The following is a 24,305-nucleotide window of genomic DNA, read 5'->3' as shown; positions in this document are numbered from 1 at the left end:
ATCAAGGTAAAAGGTTTGAAAAGAAATTTATCTGAGTGATGCTGAAGTACTCTCATGCTCAGCAAAATCCCCAGATCGGTCCTCAATAGAACATGTGTGGCACCAGCTCAGACGTCAATTACGTCCCAGTGGCAGTGTCTAGGGTATCAAGGACTACTTACAACAGCTGTGAGCCAACTTGTCCAGGGAGAGAATACTGCTGTTGTACGACTCCCTTCATAACCCACTCAGTGCCTACATCCAAGCCAGAGGGGGTGCGACATCATACCGAGAAGTATGGTGCCAAGTTCTTCCTAAATTTGAGTCAATATTGTACCGTTGAAATATCATCATATACCATATCAGAAAGTGAAGTTTCATTTCGTTTCTTCTTCCCCTTCTGCCGCTTCAGTTTTTTTCACTCAGTGTATAAGCCAATCAAACACAAATGGGTGTTCATTTCAACGACGATACGCACAACAAATGGGGAAGTTTACAGGTACAGACGACTTTGACAAAATGCAGCTATCAGAAGTTCCGATGCTTTTGTAGTGAGCATCTACGGAAGGAGTTGAAGGACACTGGAAACATCAGTAGGCGACAATGGGTCGGACATCCATGCCTCATCACAGAACGTGAACGTCGGAGGCTTGTCGGCTATGTAAAGCTTGATACGCGGCGACCTGTGGTAGGTCTGATGACAGAGTACGATTCTAGTGCAGGCAGAATTTTTTCAGAGCACACTTTTTAGCGCACAGTGTTTAATATCAAGCTCCACAGCAGACGTCTCTTACGTGTTCCCAAACTGACCCAGTGATATCAACAATTACGGTTACAGTGGGCACCCATTATTGAGAATGGACCGTGGATCAATGGAAATGTGTCACCTTGTCGGAAGAATGACGTTTCCTATTACGTCATCCAGGCAAAGGGCTCGGCTAACAGCAACGGGCGCTGCATCATGGACACAAGCCGTTGCGAGCAGATCGTGCTGAGGCAGAAATTCACCTCGGTAATAATCGAACGCACCAGGACACATGTGGATTACATGAACATTATTGTTGACCAATTGCATCCTCTCATGCTTGATATCTCCCCAGACGGCGATTGCATCTTCCAGTATGATAACTGTCTATGCTAGATTGGTTTGAGGAGTATGGTAGTGCACTCACGATGATATGTTATCCACCAGATTCGCCTTTTCTCAAGCCAAAGGAGCACAACTGGGATGTTATCGGACGGCAGCCCCGCATTCACACACTACCGTCCTGTAATTTACGGGAATCGCTTGACTTCTGCCTAGACATCCGGTGTCACATACTTCTGAGAACCTACCAATAACTTTTCCAATCCATGTCACACAGAACCGCTGCTGTATTGCTTTCCAAAGGAAGGCCAACATGTTGCTGGTCATATAGTCATAACATTTTGGCTTACCAACGTCTACTAAGACGCGCCACGGTGAGTCACAGCAGCTTGTAGGCATGCCAGCTGGCACGAGATATACAGTCTAAATTACCAACATTGCCCACCTACTACATTAACATTAATATGGCTGAAGTTTTCCTGCACTGGTGTTGCACATGCGCACAGGACACTTTTTCTTATTATGCCTCTCACTCTTCTGTCAGCGGACGTCTCGTGGCGAGACCAATAAAACTGAAAAGCCAGGACGGATAGCAAATAACTAACTTTATTTTTTGTGCGTATATACTGTAGTAGGATGAATACTTGATTCACCTTTTAATTTATGTGGGAGTATACAAGTTGAGAAATTTAATGCACAGAGCTGTCACATTGGATAGCAGCAATGGCTCTAGCCTGGCTGAGCATCAAGTCGAACTGATCTTAGATGAGAGATATGGGTATGTCATTCCATTTTGCTTCTGGTCTGTGCCAGAGTTCATCAACTGTATGGATGGTGAGCAGCGGCGCGTCAGACTATCAACAGCCCATGAACATATGTTTTCAGCGGGTGAATGACCCGGAAACGTGATGGCAAGAGCAACAATTATCTTTTTTTCTGGTTTAATCATTATCCATTTTAACTGACAATGCTAACGTCAAGACTCATCCGAACGTTGGAAGACCGTACTGCTTCACTAGTCTAATGTTAAATTAATTATGAGAGTATTTCACTCCCACTTTTTCTGGTTTGGGTTCATCACATATCTGGTATTATTAATTTGCTTCTGATCCACATCGTATGTTTTTGTAGAGTTTTTTCACCTAAAGATCCACTTACAGTATCGTGAAAACGATCGTACAAAATCCTAGAATAATAGATTATCAACAGCACTGTGATTTCCTAAAGTTTCTTTAGAAGATTTTAAGAAAATTTTGTAAAGAAATAACATGTGCCAGCTAAGTTGTTGATGCCAAACGTAAAAGCATTAATTTTTAGAGTAGAAAGAGCGGAAGAATACAGCTATGATAACCATCTTGTTTGAATGAGTAGCATGTACCGTTCGAACTGTAATGGTTAGTGGAAGATTGGAGGCAAAAGAGATATAATCATTTATCCTTTAGTTGTCCACGGACTGTGGTATCATATTCTGACCTGAGATTCATTCAGAATATACTACTAAGGACCAAAGGACTCTCCCTGATATCGATTTTTACGGTTATGCTCTCGATGAAGACAACAGTCTCAGCTTGTTTTAACCATTGGAAGTATAGTATCGTAGAATTTTGGCCACGACGGAGTTCACGAAGCTGCTAGGTGAGCAAAACGACCAGTCGTATGTACACCCCTCAGCGGTTTTCATTGCGTCGATTGTTCTCAGTGGGTGCCCCAATGTGTGCAGTGGACAAAGATCAATATGGAAAATTTCTTTCCGCGGATGTGTTCCTATTTAGCTTCTGCAGAGGCAAATTCCTTGATAGGTGAAGACCATTGCATTTACAACAACCATCTGCTCAGCAATCTAAAAAAAAGACAGTTTGTATGATTTTTAACGAAATTAACATCTATTTATAAGCATTAATTGCCCATTTACAAATGAATCTATACAATTTTCATTTTTCTTTTGCATTATAATATGTGTTCCAAATTACATTGTCATATCCACGCAACACTGATTCTTTATGTAACTGAAACTGTAAAGAGTAATTACAGTACTGAAATGTAATTCTGTTATAAACAGCAACGTTGCTGTAACAAGCTGGATCACCAATAACGGATTTTTCACTTGAGGTTAAAATTATTTCGCTTAAATACGAATACTTTAAAAGAGGGAGTGTAAGGGAATAAGTGAGATTCTGAAAACGCCGCGAAACTCTTCTCTTTGCACACGATTTTCTCGTAAATTCGAGACAGAAGGCATAAACCGGTCGTTTTACGCAATGAATGAACGAAACACAAATAAAATTTACATTGCTTTCGATGCACCATTGGACTTTCCTTACTAAACTGTGGCGTATTTCAAGCAAATTGCACCAATTTCCATAAATCATGGCGTTGAATGCAAAAACGAATCGCGGCAGCAGGTTTCATTCCATACCTACGGCTCAACGTAAAATTTTTATCGTTGGTGGCTACTGCATTAGATATTTAGCACTAGTGAGGATATTGTGTTACTGGACCAGAAGGGAGTTACAATGAGAAAACCAGAAGTTACCATTCACGCTTTAAAAAATCTGCATTCAAACATACGCATATTTGAAAGCAATGTGAGACAGCAAAAAAAACTTTAACTAATATTTTCTCACAATTATTTTTTAATTTCAATGAATGTTTCGAAGATAAGAGTCTCATTCAACGACTTTATGACTATAACAAGGATGTTAATTAGGATGACTGTAGCAGACAAGGAACTTGTTATTTAACTAGCTGATTATCTGGAGTTGCACACTACCTGTTTATCACAGTCTTATATTTGATAGGAAAATGGATGAATGTGTAACTATGTATTCGATTACGTCTTTTTCCTTCTCACTGCCTTTATTTTCTTTTCTCGTTCCTAAGGGTGCCAGAAGTGTCTTATCTACACAATATTTTTTTTCTATATCCTAGGATACGTAGGACCCAAGTTCGGGAACCATCGTTCTTTCGACTGGTTTTGTGTTGTACTCCTTCTCTTCTTACCTTGTGCTAACCTTTTCATGCCTACGTATCTAACACACACAACATTCACTATAATCTGTTTTGCATATTCCAGTTTCTGTCTCCTCCCAGTTTTCTGTCCCTCAATTGCGAAGTCCACTGCCAAAATAACTATTCGTGGATGCCCTAGCAGACGTCCCACTAACTTGTTGCTCCTTCTGCTAAGGATCTTCCCAAGACCCCTTTCCTCACCAAGCCTTCGTAGTATTCCTTAATTTTGTGCATTATCTGTCCAATTAATTTCGAACATTCTTTGATACCACAACATTCATAACACTTCCAGTTTCTCACTCTCCGGATAACCGATGATCCATGTAACGCTTCCATACAATGGTTACACTCTAAGCGTACACTTTCAGAAATTTCTTCATGTGTTACAAATCAGTATCACACAGATATAGAGCTCTTTCATGGATGAAAGCAGTTTTCACTTGTTCCAAACTACTTGTGGTATCTTCTAGCCTTCAGCCACTTTATATGATCTAGTTTGTTATACAGTGTTTCGGAAATTCCCATTACAAACTTATAGAACTTGTAAAGGAGAGTGATTACATAATATTTTGAATAGGAACCCATGTCCTGAATCGTACCGTTTCCGTTCTACAGTGGTTTCAGTTCAAATGTGCAGTCCACCTCAGCTGAGGGAAAAAGAAAAGTCTTAGAGTTGTTTGTCCTAATATGCATTAGGGTAGACAGGATGATGTGTGGTACGTCAAACGGTCACCTGATGTCACTCTGCATCTGCCTTCCTGCGAGACCTTTTCAATTCCTGTGCGTCTCCGATACAATAAACATAATTCGGTACACGTTTTCGGAATACACAGACGTGCTTCTTGTGTACAGTGAAACTCGAGGTAATGAAGAGCTGTTAGTGGGCTGTATCGTGCACGTTTTCCGCAACGCAGCACGCCATCACCCAAATTTTTTGCCTAAGTTACGCAGCAGCTTCGAGAAGCAGGTATCTTCACCGTGAGGAGGCAGGACTGTGGTGCTCCATGGCAATGACGCACGCGCGAATTTGAAGAAGATGTACTACATCGCATTGAAACGAAAATGAAATGATCGTATGGCATTTATTGGCCGGGATATCCCCTTCGGGGTTCGGCCGTCATATTGCAAGTCTTTTTAGTTGACGCCACTTCGGCGACTTGCGTGTCAGTGATGATGAAAATGATGATGGACAAACAACACCCAGTCCAATGCCGGGAATCGAACCCGTTCCCCCTCGCGTTGAACAAAACCTGTCAACGACTATTCGAACAGTTGCGCGTGCAATGGGTATTAGTCACAGTATCGTCTGGGACTTTCTGCGTGAGCAACAATTACATCCGTATCTCTTACAAAGAGTACACCCTATGGGTGCAGCCGGTTTTCCACAAGGCGTTGCCAGCTGCACACGGCTCCTGCACCTCTGCATCGACACTCCCCTGTTCCCATGTCGAGTACCGTTAACGGATGAATGTTAAGTTCACTGGGGACTGTGTTTTGAATTCGCGAAACAGCCATGTCTCAGCAGACGAAAACCACCGTGCACGCATGTTCCGGATTTCAGCACCGTTTTGGTATTAACGTGTGGGCAGGTGTTCTGGACGGTCGTGTGATTGGGCCATATCTCCTTCCCCTCAAGCTAACTGGTCCTGCATACTTGATCTTCCTACAAAAAGTATTGGATCCGTTCTTGGAAGCGTAATTGAATGTCCGTCGAGAAACGCGGTTTAAGCATGCTGGTACACTACCTCACATCTCACGTTCTGTTCGGAGACATCTGGACAGACGATATGGTGAAAGATGGATAGGCCGAGGTGGTCCATCCGCGTGGCCGCCGCGATCTCCGGATTTAACTCCTATGGGTCGTATGCAGAGTTTAATTTACAAGACGCCTGTTGTAGAGACAAAGGAAGATCTGCTGGCACAAGTTTTGGCTGTAGCACTAGAAATGGAGAGTGTGTCCAGAACATGTTTCGTAGGTAAAATGACTGTAACAATGTTGGTGGTCGCCACATCGAACTGCTGTTGTAATGCGTTAATACTGTTCTGTACGTATAGTATGCTGGGCTCTTTTTCGTTATGGAGTAATATAAAATACATACAAATGCGCTTAAGTGATAGATATTTCGCTAAATTTCCTTTCGAATTGTTACCTAATAATTGTACTGTGTTACGCCTAATTCAGTTCCTCAAGCAGAATTGGATGAGTAAAATATCTTAACTTGAAACCGTCGTAGAACGGAAATGGTACGTTTCTGGACGTGGGTTCCTATTCAAAATATTATTTATTCATTCCCTCTACAAGCCCTAGAAGTTTGTAAGTCCTAGAAGCTTGTAACGGGAATTTCCGAACACCCTGAACAGAAGAATTCTTTCACTTCCTCGCATTCTGCGTTGTTCTTAATTTTGATGTAAGGCAAGCCGTTCTGTACATCATGTTTATACACAGTGATGACACGGAACATCAAGACTACATAAAACAGCACTTCTGTGTGGCATGGATTCGAAAAGTCCTTGGTAGATTTTCTGGGGTATATGAGACCAATTCTCTACGTCTGGGGTATATGAGACCAATTCTCTACGCACTGGTCACGAAATTCTGGTAGATTACGGGCTGGTGATTTGTAGGCGCGAAGCTGATGCCTGATGTCATCCCAAATGTGTTCCATCCTATTCAGCTCAGACAAATTTCTTGCCCAAGACATCAATATGAGTTCATTGACACACTCAAGCCACTGTGGACCGATTATGACAGTTACCCTAATGGAAGATGTTATCGCTGTATTAAAACATATCAAGCATGAGAGGACGCAGCTAGTCCGCAGTAATGTACGTATTGTCCTTACCTGTCGTGGTGTCTTCGATTACAACGGTAGGTCCACGTAGAAGCCAAGGTGAACGCCCCCCACAACGTTATATTGCACCCACCTGCCAAAATCCATGGTTCTGTGCAAGCTAAAGCAGTCGTTCACCTGGATGATAACGTATCCAGACACAGCCACCACCTGGTGTAACAAGAAACTTGTTCATTCCCACCAGGCGAGACGTTTCCATTAATCTATAGTCCAATCTCCATGATGTTGTGCCCACGATGTCGTTGGGTCAGTATGGGAACACGAAAGGGTCGTCCACTGCACAGCCACATGTTCAACAACGTGTGTGCTGGAACTTTCTGGTAGATTAAAACTGTGTGCCGGACCGAGACTCGAACTCTGGACCTTCTGTGGTGTTAGGAAGATAGAAAACGAGGTACTGGCAGAAGTAAAACTGTGAGGAAGGGGCGTGAGTCGTGCTTGGGTAGCTCAGATGGTAGAGCACTTGCCTGCGAAAGGCAAAAGTCCCGAGTCCGAGTTGTTCCGACACACAGTTTTAATCTGTCAGGAAGTTTCACATCAGTGCACAATCCGCTGCAGTGTGAAAATCTCATACTGGAAATGTGTGTCTGCAAAAAAAAACTGATTGCTGTAACAGCGTTGTACTCTGTGGAAAGATAAGCCACAAATGGCCGAAAATGGGTACTGCTCCATTTCACTTTTGTTTTTCAGAAGTTATAGGAGCGTCAAGTAGAACTAATTGTTTAACATTAAAAATAGGGCAAAAATTGTTCTTATGATAGTTCTGTCATACTTTATCCGAATGTATTTTCATCATTATTGTGTTAAGAATTATTATTGGAGCCTTAGGATGTCTAAACCAAACATCACTATGACAAGTTCCAGCGTTTTCATCTATTAGACATCTAGGATCAATAATTAAATCACTAATTGTCACAGCGGGTAAGACTCGGACGTCCACATCTTATGAAAGGCGTTGACGTCCAACACCTTGTCATCTAATCGTGGCTTTACTGATATTCAATCACTTTTTCATAGATTCTCATGACAGTAGTATGCAAATAGTCAACCAGCTTCGGCGCTTCTGAGATGCTCGTTTCCACTTGCAAGTTCTTAACAATCTGCCCTTTGTCGAAGTTACTTTATCCTAGAATCTCAGCTTTACGGTAACACAGACAAGGATGACGGACGGCCGCCCTATCATACGTCAGTCACTGGTAAATAAACACAGGACTGCTGAGGGACGTGCAAAAGACTCCGCATGGTGTCAATCACCGGGCAATAACAATATTTTTACACGCAGGCTTACAGAAAGCTCCACATGGTGCGGCGGCGCCAACATCGCCCAGGGGTGCCACGATCACCAGACTACTTATCTATAGCAGTCATGTCCCCACTTGGGAACTGGACAAATAACTTTCTACCCTATGTGTATTTAAGCTCAAATGTGTGTGAATTCCTAGGGGACCAAACTGCTAAGGTCATCAGTCCCTAGACTTACACACTACTTAAACTAACTTGTGCTAAGAACAACACACACATCCATGCCTGAGAGAGGACTTTAACCTCTGGCGGGAGGGGCCAGCGCAATCCTTGACATGGCGCCTCAAACCATGTGGCTGTATTTAAGCCTAGCCTGCCAGTTCCAACTGAAGCTCCAGTCTCGGAAACTCATCACCCCATTATATTCGGTGAGCAGACAAGCCGTTGCCAACCCAAAGCTATCGATCACCATCGACCACTGCCTCATTCTACTTTGGCTTTGAGGGACAATAACTTTGTTACGGGGTTGGGGAGTCGAACCTGGGACTCCAGATGACCAAGATGAAGCCACCCGTACCCCAGTACACCATGTGGGAAGCGAACCCAGGACTCCTGATGGCCGAGCTGAAGCTGGGACCCACTGCGCCGAGTGGAACCAGGCCTTCCTGGACCCCCTGCAGACCGCTGTCACTGTCCTCTTTCAGGCAGACCGCGCAATCTCCAAGTTCCAGGCTGCCATTCCGTCCCGCCCCAGTGTTGTTTCGCCACAGGCGGAATATAGCCTGCACTTTAACATTTACAGGCGAAGTCATCTCCACGACCTGGTATGGTCCGTGGTACTTCGTCAACAATTTTTTCGTCTTTCCCTTAGCTGTATATGGATTTGTGATTAATTCCCATTGACCTACCCTGTACGGTGGTAAAGGTCCCAACCGCTTATTCGGTCCTTCCTGCCTCTCTAACTCTTCCGTATTTGCCTCCTGTACCCTCTTCCAGACTTCCCGTATTCTTCTTGCGAATTCCCTCACTGTGTCCCCTTTAGCTCCCAATTTCGGACTTAGAACGTCTATTGGCGATGGCATCTTTCTTCCACAGACCACCTCGAATGGTGACTTTCCGACCCCGAATGTATTTTAGTGCTATAACTCGATACCACGTATAGAAGCTAAACGTCCCAGTTATCATGGTTTCCATTCACATACTAACTTAACATTTGCTGAATTGTCCTTTGTACTCGCTCCGTTCTCCCATTCGCCTGTGGATGCAATGGACTGGTCCGTAATTTTTTAATTCTCAATAAACGACAAAACTGTGACATTAATTTGGACATGAAGTTCGTTCCCTGATCCATAATTATGGCATCAGGCACCCCAAACTTCAATAACCAGTTATTGACTAAAGCTTGTGCTGCCGTACTTGCCGAGATCAGTTATAGTTAAAACTTAACGATTCCCTGACGGTGTTTTGTTATATGGCCCGCAAATATCCAGCGCGATAAACTCAAATGGTTTTGAAGCCTCTGGTAACCGTTGCAATGGAATTCTTGTGCACATCACATCCGCTCGCTGTGCACGCAGCACACAGTTTGCTACGTATTGTTCCACATGCTTTAATACTTCCTCTCTCAAATTCTTTGGAACCATTACCTGTGGTCTGCACCTGGTATCGCTACACAACAAATTTCTCTCCACAATGAAATGTGGTTGAGTTCTAAAACCCTGGCACTCCTCATCCTCTGCTTGTGCCCTTTGCCATTCCGCAACACTCTTACCCATTACTTCTAATATGTCTAACTTAATGCATTTGCATCCCCATGTTTCTTCCTTGGCTTATGAATTACTTCAAAGTCAAATTCACTTAATTTTAGAGCCCACCATGTTAATAGACTAGTAGGGTCCTTGAGTCCCAGCAACCATCTCAACGCTGCATGATCCATCACGACGTTAAACTTCCTACCATAAAGGTAACAACGAAAATACGTTACTCCATATATTACATCCAACATCTCCTTTTCCGTTGTGGAATAATTCCGCTCTGCCCTATTTAACTATCTAGAAGCATACACCACCGGATACTCCTGTCCATTCACCATTTGCCTCAAATTACATCCTGCTGCGCCATTTGAAGTGTCACATGATAAGATGAAGTCTTCTTCAAAATTCAGAAACTAATCTCATCTTTAATTCATCGAAAGCTTTCTGACATTCCTCCGTTCATTGAATTTTCACCCCTTTCTTTAAAAGCTTTGTTAATGTCTCAGCTATTTTCGCAGAATCTTATACAAATTTACGATAATATGAACATAACCCAATATACGATTGTAATTGCTTCGTTGTACGTGGTGTTAAAAAATTTTGAACTGCCTCTGTTAACCGAGGATCAGTTTGAACCCTTTGTTGACTACTTACATGACCTAAATATTTGATACACGTCTGCGCAAAATTACATTTTTCTAAACTTAACATTAACCATGCCGACCGCAATCTTCTAAAGACTTCTATTAAACGCGATACATGTCCTGGTATATCTTTCGAAAATACTATAATGTCATCTAGGTAAACCATACACATCTTTGGTTTCAATCCCTTTAAAATCCCATCTAATAATCGCTGAAAAGCTGCCAGTGCATTCTTAGCTATGAGAATTATATTACTTGAATATGGAATATCGCTATTCTCTATATTCCATCCTGTAGTTGTTGTTCTATTAACTCCTCTAGCAGCCGTTGCATATGACGTGCTATCCAATATAGTTTCCTAAACACTGGTGTATTATCCTCTGTTGCTATGTGATGCTTCATAACCGGTGTTACCGGTAACCTACCCTCTGTTCCTAATAAATCGCTAAATGTCAATAATAATTTCTCCAACATGACTCTGTCATCTCCCTGCAAATGCTGTAATTTTCCCCTTAATTGCCCTGCGTCGACGTTTTGCTTATGGCTCGCATCTTAATCTCTAAATCCTCCCTATCGAGATCATCTTCATGAAAAAACCAACAACAACCCTTTCAACAAGATAAAATCCGCTCTGCCGAAGTTATCTATACTTACAGGAAATCTACAATCTCCTTCCACATAATTAGCGTGAGCTAAACTCCACCGCACAAAACAGTGTGCATTATCCAACTCCTCATTACTCGAGATTGGCTCCACCATGTACAACGTCTCCTTCGGTAAGACCGTATTTATCGAAAGTAGGTGACTCGTTTCGAGATGTGAGAGTGCCAGAAATATGATTAAGTAGTGGTTGGAACTGGCAGGCTAGGCTTAAATACAGCCACATGGTTTGAGGCGCTATGTCATGGATTGCGTGGCCCCTCCTGCCGGAGGATAAAGTCCTCTCTCGGGCATGGATGTGTGTGTTGTTCTTAGCACAAGTTAGTTTAAGTAGTGTGTAAGTCTAGGGACCGATGACCTTAGCAGTTTGGTCCCTTAGGAATTCACACACATTTCAGCTTAAATACACGTAGGGTAGAAAGTTATTTGTCCAGTTCCCAAGTGGGCACATGATTGCTGTAGATAAGTAGTCTGGTGATCGTGGCACCCCTGGGCGATGTTGGCGCCGCCGTACCACATGGAGCTTTCTGTAAGCCTGCGGGTAAACATATTGTCAATAGGATTCAATGCAGGTATGTGCTTGAATGGAACGACCTGATTCCAAATAATGGACATCATGACTAGCGGATAACGTAACACTAGAGATGTGAGAAGCTATGAGGTGCATTCAAGTTCTAAGGCCTCCGATTTTTTTTCTCCAGACTGGAAAGAGATAGAAACATGCGCATTGTTTTAAAATGAGGCCGCGTTCATTGTCAATACGTCCCAGAGATGGCAGCACCGTACGGCAGATGGAATTTTACCGCCAGTGGCGAGAATGAGAACTGTTTTAAATACTTAAAATGGCGACGTTTTCCTTACTTGAACAGCGTGCAATCATTCGTTTTCTGAATTTGCGTGGTGTGAAACCAATTGAAATTCATCGACAGTTGAAGGAGACATGTGGTGACGGAGTTATAGATGTGTCGAAAGTGCGTTCGTGGGTGCGACAGTTTAATGAAGGCAGAACACTGTGTGACAACAAACCGAAACAACCTCGGGCTCGCACAAGCCGGTCTGACGACATGATCGGGAAAGTGGAGAGATCGCCGAATGACTGTTGAACAGATCGCCTCCAGAGTTGGCATTTCTGTGGGTTCTGTGCACACAATCCTGCATGACGACCTGAAAATGCGAAAAGTGTCATCCAGGTGGGTGCCATGAATCCTGACGGACGACCACATGGCTGCCCGTGTGGCATGTTGCCAAGCAATGTTGACGCGGAACGACAGCATGAATTGGACTTTCGTCGGTTGTGACAATGGATGAGACGTGGATGCCATTTTTCAATCCAGAAACAAAGCGCCAGTCAGCTGAATGGAAGCACACAGATTCACCGCCACCAAAAAAATTTCGGGTAACCGCCAGTGCTGAAAAAATGATGGTGTCCATGTTCTGGGACAGCGAGGGCGTAATCCTTACCCATTGCGTTCCAAAGGGCACTACGGTAACAGGTGCATCCTACGAAAATGTTTTGAAGAACAAATTCCTTCCTGCACTGCAACAAAAACGTCCGGGAAGGGCTGTGCGTGTGCTGTTTCACCAAGACAACGCACCCGCACATCGAGCTAACGTTACGCAACAGTTTCTTCGTGATAACAACTTTGAAGTGATTCCTCATGTTCCCTACTCACCTGACCTGGCTCCTAGTGACTTTTGGCTTTTTCCAACAATGAAAGACACTCTCCGTGGCCGCACATTCACCGGCCATGCTGCTATTGCCTCAGCGATTTTCCAGTGGTCAAAACAGACTCCTAAAGAAGCCTTCGCCGCTGCCATGGAATCATGGCGTCAGCGTTGTGAAAAATGTGTACGTCTGCAGGGCGATTACGTCGAGAAGTAACGCCAGTTTCATCGATTTCGGGTGAGTAGTTAATTAGAAAAAAAATCGGAGGCCTTAGAACTTGAATGCACCTCGTAGTGTACATTTTGTTATGACCTCAATCGGCACATCATCTACTACTACTGTTTGTGTTACTTCTGAATCAGTCATCGCCTATAACTCAATGGATATATCGTAGAACCTCTGATATGGTCTCGAAACAGAATGCGCTACAAATACTACAGCTGGGGCGGTGTGAGAGAGTCGCAATACCGCTTACATACCACGTTCCTTAGCGGAATCATTTTCAAAATGCGGTAATTTTATCACGAGGTTGCATCATGGACTACGTGTTGATCTGATAATACACATTTCTAAGATCACCGTCACAGTATTTGTCAGGAAAAAAAAACCACCTCATTCAGAGGTAATGTCGTACCTCGAATCGTAAAGCTGGTTTAGCTTTTAACATGGATACTTGTGTGCACCTGTAGAACCAAGATCGCTTGTGACAGTAACATAGTGTAATTGTTGGGATCCAGTATTTTAACATCTGGTCGAATATGTCTCTCTTTCTAAGACACAGTGGTAGCACTCGCAAGAAAAACCTATGAGACATGTCCACCTATTGTTGATTTTCGGTCAGTATTATTTCGTATCATAGGCAATCAGGGTGTATTTCTGATACTTCGCTCATTGTCGAATGCCATTCAATTGAGACTGTGATCATATAATTTAATTGCAAGTATAACGATAAAACATGCATGTGACCGGTTTTCTAGAATGATCCGTGTATGCATGGCCTGTAGTGGGAATGATTCACGGTTCCCGTTAACGGCAGCAGCCATCTAAATGCAGAGGCCTCTTGGAGTGTAGGATTGTATCTGAGTTAACTTTGCCGCCCTCTAGATGACCGAATAGCCAATTAACACTTAGTATGCGTTGAGTGGCTTTTGTGATCAAGTGGAAATTTGAGAAGATTTTGTATGGAGATGCGTTTGTGCTGGAGCGTTATTCCCTCCCATGTAAATTGTTCGGTTGACTGCTTCTGCACATTTCACGCCTTTATTTAGTTGGGAGAAGATCGATTGTGGTGTGTGCATCTAGCATGTGGAAGATACGTTTGCCTGTTCTCTAGACATCAGAATGACCTTGTAAATTATAGGAATGATTTGGAATCTGTTACATCACTGACATCTGTATTCCAGAGTGGAAATATCAGTTACCTCTATTTGTTTCTAGTTACTCAGTGGTTTACAGCATACTGCACCTCATTAAAGTTTGGGGTTTGTAGAGAAATAATTTCCAATCTATATCTTGGGGAATTATGTTTCGTTAGAGATCGGTAGGATGCTGTCTAGTGCTTGATATCCAGAAGTACCGCGAAAGAAAATGGTATAATATTATGGCAACCCATGCGAAAATATGTGTGTTATTGTAATCTCTGAGTCTGGAGATGTGTGTGGAAAAGCAAGCAAGCAAAGAAGCAGGTTCGGAGCAGAAACAGTAACGCGTTTGTGCCAAGGGGAAATTATACGGAATTTGTAGAACAGTTCTGAGAGCGACTTTGCTCTGCTGAGGTGCTGGTGTAGATGCCCTAGTGCTGAGAGGAGTATATATACGGTACTGTCCGTCTTTGCAGTATATGTACGAATGATGTAAAAGGGGTGATTTTGTATGGGAGAGGATATGAATTGTATGCTTACTACATTGACATGGTAGGCGATGATATATTGCTGGGTTGGTGATCGGTTTCACGGAATAATATTCAAGCTCCTGTCCTCGGTGGGGGAGCAGTGTAACTAAATAAGAGCCTTTCCGCGTTTGACGATATGTATGGCACTTTGCGAGGTTTAGTTGTCGTTGCAATATGTTGATCAATGTAAAATAGTTTATTGCCAGTGAATGTCTCATCTGTAGAAAGAAAAAGGCTGATGGTGCTTCTATACTGTCAGCATCAGTAAATCGGCAGGTAAATTCGATAAGATCCAATCATAAAGCTAGATTCATTCACATCCTTTATGCTGGGATATAGGAGCCTCTACATAGTGGAGGGAATGTTTGTGCACGTTGGAAGCAGGAAAGGTAGCACGTGATGGACTGGGTGCCATGGCAGGTCTGCAACGAAGACTGCATTCGCCGTTATTTTCGTAATCAGGTACTGTTAGGGCAAGAACTTCCATGCACACAAGCTGAGACACTATACAATTCCTGAGAGGTCGACTTGGCTGTTATTTTTTATAAAACCATGTGACGTAAGAACAACATTGAGAACCTTTTAGATGGCGAGTCGCCACGCAGACGTTTCAGGGCAAAGTGTTAGTGATGCTGGGGCAGGTACGCATGACTGGACGTAGCTCATATGTTCCGTTAGGGGGAAAGCAGCCTGTGCTATTCTGTTATCAGCAGTAAAGACAAGTGCTGCCCAGAGGTGTCTCACATATGAGACAGCCATGAGTGCACCTTGGAGTTCCATGACGCTGGTATAACAGAGACTGTTTACTCGAAAATAGAGGCAACTTTCACCTGCATCTAGTGGCAGCTCATGGCTGTGTGTGCCCCGGGTGCATCTGCACCAGTGTCTAGGTGAACACATATTTCTAAAGGAATTTGTCAGGTGTCAAGTATGAAAAGGATGTCGCCACCTCATGGTTGAGGGCAGTTGTGCGTGGTTAAACAACTGACGGCCACTTCACTTCACGGGGGCTGCCGCTAACCTCCTGTTCGGTCCAGTGGATAAGGGGGGTAGCACGTGTCGATTGTATTATTTTGCGAGTGGGCCTGTAGACTGTGCTATGCATTATTCGGACAGTTTACGAGTTGATTTCATGTCTGCACATGTGTGTACTGCATTATTTAGGAGCAGTTTGCAGGTGTTTACTGAAATTATTTCGGTAAATTAGGAGTTGTTTGTGTGTCTGCAGATTGTGTATCATGACCCCAAGCACATCAGGGCGAGTGTTTTGTGTCAGTGTGATAAATATACCCCATCCCTAAATAAAATGTTCCAAAATAAATAGAGTACACTCCTTCCTTACTCTATCCAACAGCCCAGCACAGGCTGCGTCGTTTTCCTGTCATTTTCCCCCACCCCAGACCGTCATCTTGGATTTTGTCACAGGAAGGATGACAGCATCCTCTGGTGGCAGTATTGTGTACTAGGTCAGTTGGAGTCTAGATCTTGTGCTGGAGACACTGCCTGCAAAATAAAAACTCACATCCAGCACAGACAGAGTCGTTTCCCCGCCGTTTACCCCCCCATCTTGGGTTACATCATGGAATGGACGATAGCACTCTCTGGTGGTGGTACTGACAAGGGAACCTCCCCATCGCACCCCCCTCAGATTTAGTTACAGTTGGCACATTGGATAGGCCTTGAAAAACTGAACACAGATCAATCGAGAAAACAGGAAGAAGTTGTGTGGAACACAAGTAGTTCCACACAACTTCTTCCTGTTTTCTCGATTGATCTGTGTTCAGTTTTTCAAGAACACAAGTAGTTCCACACAACTTCTTCCTGTTTTCTCGATTGATCTGTGTTCAGTTTTTCAAGGCCTATCCATGGTGCCAACTTATAACTAAATCTGAGTGGGGTGCGATGGGGAGGTTCCCTTGTGAGTACTAGGTCCAGACCTTGTGGTGAACACACTGTTTGACGCCATCTTGGGTAATGGTACTTGAGTCATCACCTCACGTCATAAGCGCCATATTGGATGATGGTGCCCTCTGGTGGTGGTGTTGTGTACTAGGTCAGTTGGAGTACAGACCTTGTGGCGAACACATTGGATGGTGGTGCTGCCTCTAATTATTTAAATAAAGACTGGTGCATGATTTCGACAGTTGACGATTAGCATACATGTTTGCAGAGTCTTTTAGATGGATTATTATGTTGACAATTTAAGAGTTGTTTAGCCTTGTGGATGTAAATGCATTCCATTATTTACAAGTGGCTTGCATGTCTTTAGGCTGTGCAGTGCGTTATTTTTGACAGTTTACAATTAGCAAGTGCATGTGTAGAGCATTATAGATTTATGTAGTAGTAGTTTGTAGGTCTGTATGCTGTGGGGCATGTTGGAGTGTGTGTTCTGTATCACTGTGATAAATATACTCCATCCCTAAGTAAATTGCTCCAAAATAAAGTAAACTGCTCCAAAATAAATAAAGTACACTTATTCCTCTCTCCACCAGCCCACTGTAGGCTAAGTCCTTTTCCCACCAATCCCTAGGAAGACGTGATGGCCGGGTGACTTAAGTTAGTGGAGGTGAGCTTTGTCTCCCGCAATTTCCTTAGGTTGGTAGAGAAACCCCAAGTGACTTTTCTTTACTGCCAAAATTCAAACTTAGCACCAGTTCCTAGAAAGAGGTAGCGGTCGGGTGACTTTGGTTAGCAGAGGTAGTCGAAGTGTCCTTTCACGCCATTTTTTTAGTTTAGTAGAGATACACAAATTGACCTTTCTTTACCACCAAAATTCAAACTTTGCACCAGTTCATAGGAAGTAATGGGGGTCGGACGACATAGGTTAGTGGAGGTAGCCCGAGTGACCTATCTTCCGCGATTTTCTTAGGTGTGATGCATTATCCTGTTGGAATTTGAACTTCTAGCCATTTTTCTGGGGGAGGTGAGGGGGTTAGGTTTGTGGAGGTAGCCCAATTGACCTTCTTCCCGCCAAAATTCAAACTTGCCACAAAAATCCGCCATCTTGAATGACGGTACAGCCGCCATCTTGGATGACGTTATGCGCTGTTGCCAAGTCTAACGCCGCTATCTTGGATGACGTCATGGTCACCACCTTGCATACATCTGGCAACAATGCAGAGTGGGGTGGTATGAACATTGCCCGAATACTAATATCGACGTTCATTCGTTGTTGCAAGAAAAACTGTTTTCGTTCAGGTATTTGACCACCCTAATAGTGTTACTGTTATTTCACTATTTAAGCAGAGAATTTCTTTTCAATACTCTTTACTCCTTATTCAAGAAATATTTGTCTTTCTCAAATGATTCAACCTCACATTGTCAGAGAATATGTATTCTCTCTTATCAAATAAACATTGTTCTAAGAATCTTGTCCCTCAAACAAGACACAATAATGCTTTCCATTTTGACCATTGGAGTATCGACATAAGAGAAGAAATTACTCTCTCCAATGTGTGGGGGGGGGGGGCTTGAAGTGACAGTCATCATCATCATCACTGCTCACGTCTTCAAACAAGACACAATAATTCTTCCCATTTTGATCAATGGAGTATCTCCATAAGAGAGGAAATCAGTCTCCAATGCAAGTGGAGACTGAGTGACAGCCATCGTCATCATCTTCAGCATCATCAGTACTCATGTAATCACATGAAAATTGCCTCACATGTATAATTGAAACATTTTAAGCTTTGAGATGATTGACAGAACAGCAGTTTGTGATTCTGATGGTTTGTCTGCTTACGACCAGTTTATAATACAAGAGACTCCGATAACAAGTCAGTGAGAACACTGTATGTCTATTCCGTCAGGTTTTGAGCTTGCAGCGAGAGGATGTCGACATTTCGCCACGATATTTCGTATGACAACCACTCAGGTTTCTTGATGTGAATTGACACTGGAGATTGATCCATCACTTAACTTCTCGAGAATAGTTTAGTCTTATTTATTCGTAGTTTAGGCATCCGAAGTGCTTTGCCTAGTTATTGCTCTGATTTCTTGTTATTTGTTCTTATCGGATGGGCTCTTGTGTCAATCAATTTCATGCAACTTCTTTTAGTGCGTGCATTTAAACGCCCAACAGGTCCGGCTACCGATTCGTAGGTCGCCACTGAAACTGGTTATCGAGATTGGCGATTAGTCTGCTCGAAGACTGCTGCGCCAACGCATAGAATTTGAGATCAATCTGTTTAAAGCGATCTGTAAGTGTTGGGATGCCTGACAGCTAGTGGAGCTCCTGTGTATGGCAGCGCCTCGGAAGCTGCACAGCAAGTGCAAGTGCTCTGTTCTGTATTTTTTGTCGTTTCCCGATGAGTGTGGTACCAGCGTTGCCCCATACCACAGAGGCATATTCTGGGACACGTTGCTGACATTATATCGAAAATTGGCATGGTGGTGCATGCGCATAAGTTTTCACCTTCCGTCGAGTTTAGCGCCCTCTGTCTAATATTTCCACATCTACAGCGCACAGACGCATCGCATATGAAATACTGAGTTAAAATTCATTTATAATGATAAAACTGACTGTCGTAGGATGTGTCATTAGGAGTAACATTTTGTCCTTCTGATTATATCACAAAAATCACTGGGCCCCAAGCCTTATGAAACAGCAAGTTGCGTCACAATTAATAAGATCTTCCACATATTCCTTAATAACTGAATCCCAGAAGAATCTCGTTGTGGTGAAAATTTTCATGGCAGAGTAATCTATAAAATGTTTTGTAGACATACGATGTTGGGTAATGGTTAAATTACTGGGCTGCAAAAATGCGAGTGTGACGATAATGTTCGACACAGCTTTTATAAACTGTGCGTGTGGTCTGACCAATGTAGGTTATGACACACTGTCATGGTGTTCAGCCCTCCGCAAGCCAAGATCGTCCTTCACCGCGGCGAGCAGGGAACAGGCTTTTATAGGACATTTTCGGAGTTATTCTGCCACGAAAGCCTTGGCCACAACGAAATACTTTTGGGATTTAGTTATTGAGAATCTTTGAAAGTGTATATCGCAGAAATTATTAATCGTGACTCTGGCTTTCTATCTGACAAGGCTTGGGTCCGTTAATTTCTCTATCTTCAAAAAGATAAAATTTTAACCCTAATGACACGCTCTCCGACTGTTAATGTTATCGATACGATAACTTAATTTTAACCCTGCAGGCTAGCAGTTCGACAGAGAGCGTGTACGCAATTTCACCGTTGCGCATGTGCCTGCGCGCCACAGATGGAACAATATTCTACAGAGGGCACTAAATTCGACAGAGGGCGGTCATGCAGGGGAAAGTTATGCACATGTGCCGCCGCACCAATTTCAGTAAAATGTTAGACATACTCCAACAATCTCCAGCGTGAACTCAAATGAAGATGGCTTATCGGCTGTCCGAAGAAATATTGTAGCAAAAATCACACGTATGTTTACTTGGACGAAGCACTATTGAATTAAGATCACTCTTTGCCATCCAATTTCAGTGACCAAGTAATTAGACATAAAAACTTGAGGTTTTATGAAGTGACCTGGTTTTTTTAAAATTCAACATACCACTCCATAACAGTAGGCTGACATTAGTCAGGAATGTAGTGTACATCAGCCGTGTTTACACTATTCAGTGATATGACGACACCAGAGCGCTATGAAGCCATAGTGCTATCGAACCGTAAACAATACTTCAGAATCATAAACTTATGATATACTGTATATACTATATTGTTCACTGAAATTAGATATTCACTTACCTTTGCTTCCATCAAAAGATTTCATCGCAGCCCCCACTGCTGTCTCAAGCTGTATAACAGGGAGTCCATTTGACATCTTCTTTTTATTAACAATGACTTCCATTTCTAGCCACTTTTCTTCGACATTTCGTTTCACAGCTGAACGAAAGAAATATATTTTTACTATAAACACTTTAAAAATTCAAAGAGTCTGTACTACTGGTGTCCAACTGGATCTAGTACCACCTGTTGTATTTGTTAATTTCAATGAGTTAGCATGTATTTACATGGTTACATTTTGCAATGTGACTTTACTTCTTATTAGCACCTGTAAGGCAATTGACTATCACAAACATTATCAACTTGCTTTATTCTCTTTTCATTGTATGTTGTTACAGTTCCTCCCTGATAAAAGTAACGCTGACAATTGCTAACCTGTATGTAATTAGTGCCAGAGTAAGGTATGTTTACTTTTATTGCCCTTTTGGTATCAAACACAATGACTATCATTATAATCAACATTTTTGTTTATTGGATTCTCTGTCAGATTCCTGGTGATCAGCATGTCCTGAAAGCCAATTGCATAATAAATAATTTACATTCTGCACAAAGATGTTGTTTTGGAAAATATCATTTAGGACAAGGGTTCGTTTTGCTGCAGACGTGTTACGACGTTATAGTGTACATGTCTAGATCTTTGGTGTGATATCGAAGATATAGTTTTAGGTGTCAGATACTTTTCAGTGTTTGTGATGATATCTGCACTAAAAGTAATTTATCAGCGGATTTATGTTCATCTCCGACCATCTTGAGCTGCCATTGCTTCTAATGGTGTGTTATGTGTGAGTGAGTTTACATCTTATATCAAAGTATCTCAGCTGAGTGTGTTTATATTTCGTGGTCAGCAGTTTGCACTTGAAGCGGATCTGAAAGTCAAGTAATGATAAATTTCTTTGTGAACTGTAGTCAGTTATCAACACAGATAACAATGGATTAATTTAATGTAAAGTTTGGTGTATTCTGCACTAAAGTGTGTTATATAGGGGCCCATAACCAGTTAAAACTAGTTTCATGCTTAAATACTAAATATTTTGTGATTAAAAGGGTGTCGCATATGTAAGAAGCCAATCATATAAGTAGTTAAGTTTACCATATACCAAGTGGCTATAATTAAACTGACGGTGCTCCGAGTGCTGCAGTGTGGGTTGTATACATCACAATTCACTAAATAATGTGTGACTAAGGCCTCCCGTCAGGTAGACCGTTCGCCTGGTGCAGTTCTTTTGAGTTGACGCCACTTTGGCAACTTGCGTGTCGATGAGGATGAGATGATGATGATTAGGACAACAAAAAAATACACTGAAACACAGTAGCTATGTTCATTAATCAATGTGCTCAGGGAGAAGGCTGAAAAAATAATAGTTCTGCTTTCCATCACCAGGAGAAATTATGGCACAATAAGCAGTGAGAATATGGTGTGGGCGCAGGAAAAGGGAAGGAGCGATAAAAACATGATAATGTTGGTTCTGGCCTGTTTAGTAGGATATGCTCACAAGTTACATCATCTGTTCAATATGGTCTCCCGACTCAACAATATACTCCATGCATAACATAATACGGTTGACAGTGTGAATATGAAGCAATAGTGTAATGACTCAATTCGCGACATCCAGAGATTTATGGCTGTATATGACATGAACGTTTATTTGGAGAGATGCATATGGGCTCTGAAGATGGCCTAGTGAAACGGTGAAACTGGCAGCCTTCAAAGTAAAATAACATCTTAAGATACAAGGCTGTTGGAGGACTTCATTGACAGCAGCTGGCAGTTGGTCGCAGCATATCCAGTATAATCAGAGCGGTATGTTGTTGTACACTATCCTTCAGATCAGGAAGAGTCTGGATACATATCTGACAGATAAGATCTTTCAGATATCCTCACAACCAGAAATCAAATGGATTAAGCTGGGGATTTGCAAGGCCACACATCTTGAAATTTCCTAAAGATGATGTGGTAGTTACCAAAGATTTCTTGAAGCAAATCTTTCACCTGGCAAGCGGCATGTGGTGTTGCCCCATCTTAAGTGGAAATAGTGGTGTGGACGTAATACTGTTCCTCCAACGAAGTCCTTATAACATGCACATGTCACTATATGCCCAAGAGGTGGCATCTCCTCGATGTAAACGGACCGAGAATGAAGGAGAGCTAGTGAAACCACACTACACAGTCACATAAGCTGAGTGCAATGGATGTTCCTGCAAAACATGTGGCCTAGCAGAATCACACAGTTCTCTGCATTCAAGGCACTGTGCAGAGTAAAATGTGCGTTGTTCATCCAAGAAAATTCCCCAGTCACGCCAGCCATTTCCACGCATGACAAAAAACTAAGTGCGAAATCACGGCGTTGTAGCCTGTTCTGGGCTTCATGTGGTGCACATTCTGTGAATCTTGTAGGTACAGCAGTGTCGCATGCACTTCAAAAACTTTTGAACTGTTAACCAGGGGAGAGACAATTCCCATGACACACCTGAAGCACAAGCTGCATAACTTGAGACATGTGCTGCAACTTCATTAACAACTGCCAGGGGAATGGGCCGCCTCGTTATGCCTGCTGCACCATTTAATTCGCCTAGCCCATTTATTGACATGGAGCCTCTTAGTAGCTGCTTCTATCGGCTATATTTCCAAAGTTCAGCGCTGCTATTACTGCCCTTCTGATAAAACAAGTTTACTGGCAGTGTATGGTCTTCCTTCTTAATAGGCATTGTGATTCATATGGAAAACTTCAACCTTGTAAGCCCTTAATACCAACAGTCACTTCACAAGAGAAATCAACATGTGTCGCCAAGAAATAAGCAGCATACTGACATCAAAACAGGGAACATTCACATTCTGACTGCTTACAGTGCCATATTTTCACCTGGTGGTAGAAAATGAAAGTATTATTTTTTTCAGCATATTCCGCATACGAGCGCACCGATTAATGAACATATTTACGATGTTTCAGTGCCCTGCACTGTATATAGCCCGCACTGCTGCACTCTGAACACTGTTGGATTAATTGTAACTACCTAGTATTATAATTATATTATTTATGGCGAACACAGCGAAATTTATGACATTTCAAAGTTAACTGCAATTAACAATAGATCAAACGCATTTTGAACTATCGCTATCCTGTCATGAAAGATATCACATTCAAATCAACAGAGCAGTTTACACACATTGTCGTAGTTTTTCTATGGCAGAGTCTGTAGCAGGTTTGTCTGTCTTGATCAATCAGCCAATGATTTATTTTGTCGTATCTGGAGTCTTGATGCTCTCTTTTCACTACCTCCCTTTAGACTTGCATTCTTGGGAATTTGTTTCCAGAATGGAAATTACGAAATGGTGCTGCAATCCAAGATGATCCAGTTGCTCATAACCATCAAGTCCCTGTAACTGCCACACATTTTGTTCAGCTGCATCAATGTTATGCGCAATAAAACTGCAGTCCCATTTTTCCCTCTGATGGATGTCCTGTAGAGGTTTATGTTTTGATCAGACCGATTAGCTCCACCCATGTTTCCATTATAAAGATAAATCATTTGAGGTTGTTTGATAGCTATTCCTTTCTTCTCATTCTGTGAAAATCGTTTCACTGTGTGTATTAGCTTTGCAGGTGTAGAGTTGGAACCTATTGTGACTACAGTATAGTCATTCCATCTTGCAACTACCATATTGCTAGATTCGTTACTTTTGAAATCAATGGTTCATCTCCTTACTGTCCAGTGGGGGACATTTAGCGATCCAGTTTTGTCTAAATTGTACC

General features: G+C 42.4%; 1 protein-coding gene across 1 annotated transcript in view; it reads right to left on the bottom strand.

Annotated features, from left to right (window-relative positions):
• The window catches only part of LOC126160409 (UTP--glucose-1-phosphate uridylyltransferase-like), a 155,574-nt gene that overhangs the window by 14,022 nt on the left and 117,247 nt on the right, over nucleotides 1-24,305 (bottom strand). The window contains exon 6 of the mRNA XM_049916905.1: nucleotides 20,515-20,652. Within this exon, the coding sequence (XP_049772862.1) occupies nucleotides 20,515-20,652 (138 nt within the window). The remainder of the gene's footprint in view (nucleotides 1-20,514; nucleotides 20,653-24,305) is intronic.

This window comes from Schistocerca cancellata, chromosome 2, assembly GCF_023864275.1.
Source record: "Schistocerca cancellata isolate TAMUIC-IGC-003103 chromosome 2, iqSchCanc2.1, whole genome shotgun sequence".
Classification (NCBI taxonomy): Eukaryota; Metazoa; Arthropoda; class Insecta; order Orthoptera; family Acrididae; genus Schistocerca; species Schistocerca cancellata.
Note: the sequence above shows the minus strand (reverse complement) of the source record. Positions and strands in the feature narration are given on the sequence as shown.